This window comes from Macrobrachium rosenbergii, chromosome 50 (assembly GCF_040412425.1).
Source record: "Macrobrachium rosenbergii isolate ZJJX-2024 chromosome 50, ASM4041242v1, whole genome shotgun sequence".
Taxonomy (NCBI): Eukaryota; Metazoa; Arthropoda; class Malacostraca; order Decapoda; family Palaemonidae; genus Macrobrachium; species Macrobrachium rosenbergii.
This window is the reverse complement of record NC_089790.1, coordinates 8,300,051-8,305,000: the sequence shown is the minus strand read 5'-3', so window position 1 is coordinate 8,305,000 and position 4,950 is coordinate 8,300,051. Positions and strand designations below refer to the sequence as shown.

The window sequence follows — 4,950 nt, the reverse complement described above, 5'->3', positions numbered from 1 at the left end:
GATTTCATAATGCGCTTTACAACCATCGTAAGCATGGCAGAATATTGCTGGTAAAAATATGTAACACTCAAGACAAGAAAAACAATTCAGATCACTTGTTTCTCAACTTTTTTTGCTTATAATGTTGTGCATTTCCTTCTTTGAGCTACAAAACTACGCGACATCTTATCCGGATTCCTTTAATCAAACTGTTTCCGTATCTTTCGATACTGATGAAAATAAAATACAACGCCTTCTGCATTTTGCTCTCCAAGGCGAAGGGAAATACAGAAATGGTCTCGGGAGAGAAATGGTGACTAAGAAACGCGGAAATTGCGAGATCTTTTACAACCGGTTCACTGGCTGTTTCTTTCTTCGCAAAGAACAAATTTGTAATTGTTTCTTTTTTTGACCGTAATATTTCTGTCTTCCGTAAAGCAGTCGATATTACCTTTCTCAAGAGTCAACAATGTTACACCGTTAATACTGTTTTTGTTAATAATATATTTGCTGCTATTCAAACTACTATACTGCAGTTCTAACAGCATTGATAATAATAATAATAATAATAATAATAATAATAATAATAATAATAATAATAATAATAATAATAATAATAATAGTTTATCCTTATAAATGCCGAAAGATATTTTCTTTTCTACAATGATTTTAACGCTTGCTAGTGATTTTCATAAAAAAGGAACTTCCGAAAACCTATGCAGTTTTTTATTTATCAAAAAAATTCAGCAGCTACAATCAAACTCACGACACATTTGGAACAAACCGGTCCACTTCTCTATTTCCAGACCAAATCGCAAACGTACCCGTGTGTCTCCAAATTCTGGCAGAAGCTGAACACGCAATATCTAATGATCTAATATAATACCCAGTTCTCAGGTGGTCCCTAGTAGTTGCTTCTCTATCTTTTGATGGAAGAGCAGCTGATGTCACTTAGACTTTTCTTAGCTATAAGCTTGACATGAACAAAATACATTCTGAATTTACCTAAATTCTACTTCGTTTGTAAGGTCTTAGATATCAATTGACGTTATGATTTTATTAATGACGCTTATGTCGAAAGAAATAAGATCTTGGAACGGTAAGCAGTCATAAGAGATAGACATGATAAATTTTAAAATGTTCCTGCTCTACTATTTCTATTTAATAGTTACTAATTTACAATGCCTTATAACCTAATGGAAATAATAATAAAAAAGAAATATGCTACAAATATGCTGTTTTCGTGGAGTTTGTTTTGACACGATTTATACGCATATATATATATATATATATATATATATATATATATATATATATATATATATATATATATATATATATATAACGATAACGTGTGGTAATTTTATCGTGGGTATAAATGGTGGGTCTTTACATATGTTTTTAGGTGGCCAACTCTATTTTTATACCATATACATATCTTCATCAAATGGTATTTATCAGTTAAACATACATGACAGTAATTTTTAAATTTACCTACTTAATTAGGTAATATTCTTGCTTACGTAAAAACTACCGTTTTGTATCAACTTTTGTAAAAACTTTTATTCTGTGTCAACTTTTTCCGCAATTCTTCAACTGAAATTGTATAATTTCTTTTTTTTTTTAATAATTTAAAATGACATAAATATATAATAAAGGGTGTTCACCGTCTGTACCGAATCTGGTAGCTTTTGCTTTTTTGTGTTATATATGTATACAAGCATACATACATACATACACACATACATATATATGTGTATACACACACACACTATATATATATATGCATGTGTGTATCATATAAGCAGTGTATCAATGGATACTCTGTTAATCAGTCAATCAAAGCGTCACCTACAAAATACAATAAGACACATTTCACCTGTTACGGAAGATTCGTCTTTACGCTCGACCTCTCCAAGACAGAGAAAAACAGGATACCCGAACAGAGATGACGCGAACTAACTAATGAGTTTCTCTCCCCCGGGGGGGAAAAACGGAGCGGGGTAATTGGAAGAGAAAACATAACAGCAAATAACGACGGACTGGTGGCTAAGACCGACATGAACACGTCCTGAGAGCCTTCCTTACCTGTTACCGCCACGTGGGTCCACAAGAGGAGAACGAGAGCCGCCATCTTTCGGGTCCAACTACAAGATTTCAACGAGGAAAACATTGCGGTGGTGGATGAGTGTGGCGGGACTTGGCTTCTTGGTCGTGGGGAATTTCCCCCAGCAGACACTCCTCTATACAAGCGACGGTTCTATCGCTATCAGCAAACGAAGGGGAAAACGAGTTTTTTTTTTCCTCTCTCTCTTTTTCTTTCCTCGTCAAGAGCGGGAAGTTTTTAAGGGGAGAATCGGTTCTGTTTATTTTTCCATCATCATCATCATCATCATCATCGTTTTCCTTATTTGCACGATCATCATAGTAGATGCCGTTGATGCTTTGTTTTTGTCGCGTGTGCGTTTGTCGAAAACATGTTGGAACAGCGAATGCTAAGCAATTCTTTTAACTGCAGAACTTTCACTAGAAAAAGGCGTTGCTTGGATCACTAGAAGTTTTTACATACGGGAATGGCTAGAAGTTTTTACACGGAAAAAGGAAACTTATACCAAAAACTTATTTAGGATAAAATCTTAACGATTAAAAATACACCTGAGTTGAAGGTAAATTCTGTGAAATGCTTCCTCTAGTAGCTTCTCATCTAATTTCTTGTTCTGACGAGCGCTAGCGACGGTTCAACTGTCATCATTTAGCGAACACAATGTGCCACTCACTCAAAAGAAAAAATACATGAGAAGACCTACTGCAGATCATGAATGATTTGTATCTACTCCTTCAAAAGAAAAAAAATACTTCCTAAGTGAATTTCAAAAGACACTACTGCAAAAAAAGGGACCTTTTTTTTATCTATGGAGCTAAATCATAGGTGGCATGTCTTAGGTATTTATGTAATCATAAAAACTCCCCTCAGGTAACTTCAGGGAAAGGAAAAGAGGCTTATTTCATGTAATTCATTTGAGTGTTCTAAATTCACGATCAGGCAGATGTAAGTGACAACGACTACTAATTACCGTAACAGAGGTCACATCAGAGCTCTACTAATTTTTGACGGGGAAAATATTGGAGGAGAGTGTTACATTATGCTGACTGAGAGAGGAGCAAGACGATTACAGTGCCAGGAACGATCACCCGGGAGCGAGTAACAAGCTATCCCACACGCTCAAGCGGCTAAGAGGACACTGGTGACAGACTCCGCCCACCAACCTATGCGACCCAGTAATACCCGCCCACACAATGCCGCACATGCGCAGTGGCTCCTCTCGTTCGCATCACGCACCTGCACACACCATACCTGCAAACGCCAGACTCTACACGAAGTCGGTGCCGGGAGGACCGTCTCTCTCTGTCCTCTGCAGCTTATAAGGGAATGTCTGTCATCGTGGTCATTCAAATTCATACAATTTAAAAAAAACCACCTTGACTACATACCCACCCGCACTTCCTTCTATATATATATATATATAGTCTAGATAATCAACAAGAAAATATATGTGGATTTCCTTGTCTCTAACAACACAAAACTGCAGAAAATGTTAGAAAATAAATAAAAACTTGTTTCAACTTAATCAATTCTGAAGATCTTTTTGCATCCTGCAGTACATTTTATCACAAGCAGAAAATAAGGCTTTTTTCAGTTCAAAAAAATTACAATTTCTATAACAAAAACTTTTACCTTACAAAGAAAATGAAAATAAATATCTTCTAGAGACAAATCGCACTAAATTTCTCCCACCGACGGAGAGTGGTACCTAGGCTAACCTATAGAACTATTTTCAACCATGAATTACACAAAGCACATCCAAAACAAATTTTAAAAAACGCAATGTTGCTTTTGCATTCAGAGCTGTTGCATGTAAAATCCCATTATCAAAGAACAACCGTTTGATGTGAAAAGATCAATTTGAATAAGCAGCTGGACGGTGCATTGAATGTAATTTTCCAAATAACAAACTGGACATTCAGGAAGAATACTCACGTTTTATTCCATACCCATCAACAGTAGCAGTTTTATTTCTGTCATAATATTCCTTATGAAATAGAGAAAAACTGTTCATTTGTCCTTTCAAAGGCAGCATGGGAGGACTAACATAGGGGTGGCCAATGACACTTATCTGACTAAAAGCATATATACCTGAAGCATTATATATATATATATATATATATATATATATATATATATATATATATATATATATATATATATATATATATATATATATTATATATATATATATATATATATATATATATACGTACATAAATACAAATACATTCATATATATATATATATATATATATATATATATATATATATATATATATATATATATATACACAGTATATATATCACAATGAACGAAACAGCCTTCTGGTTTTCCAGCTAGTTTTGAGGGCTGAATAATTAGTGATCCACAAGCCGGGAGCGACCCAAGGACCTATCAAACGTAAGCGAGTGCTGTAGCTACCACCTAAAATTCCCACTGCTGGCGAATGCACCATTTAAAGGTCGACATTGCTGTGGCAACATTCCTTCACCATTACATAAGTTACCAAAATGTCGCAGATACTTAATCATTTTTATATATTAGACACAAACAAATAATATGGAACTCCCAATACACGGGGAATAACGTACTGTATTCCCAAAAGGAATTATATATGATGAGTGCACCTACCCCGGCTGGGATTCGAACCCACTTCTTTCAGTGATAGTATATGGGAGATATAATGACTATAAGCATCAAGTTACTGCCCATCATGTAAAACCCTTAAAGGCATGGGTTCAAATCACAGTGAAGTTAGTAACCTCTTATATATATATTTTCATTTGTAAATTAAATATAAGATTTGGGTGCAAATTATTTCCTATTTATTGTGAATTCAATATTAAGGGGTTATCTTTGGTTT

General features: G+C 34.7%; 1 protein-coding gene across 2 annotated transcripts in view; it reads right to left on the bottom strand.

Annotated features, from left to right (window-relative positions):
- Window positions 1-3,223, bottom strand: part of LOC136832583 (lachesin-like) — a 578,121-nt gene extending 574,898 nt beyond the window's left edge. Inside the window, exons 1-2 of one of the 2 annotated variants that reach the window (XM_067093660.1) lie at window positions 3,154-3,223; window positions 2,068-2,505 (exon numbers count right to left, since the gene is read on the bottom strand). In XM_067093660.1, the coding sequence (XP_066949761.1) occupies window positions 2,068-2,152 (85 nt within the window). In that variant the 5' untranslated portion in view covers window positions 2,153-2,505; window positions 3,154-3,223. Of the gene's footprint in view, window positions 1-2,067; window positions 2,506-3,119 lie in introns of both variants that reach the window. The other variant, XM_067093659.1, reaches the window with a different exon arrangement.
- Window positions 3,224-4,950: the final 1,727 nt, after the last annotated feature.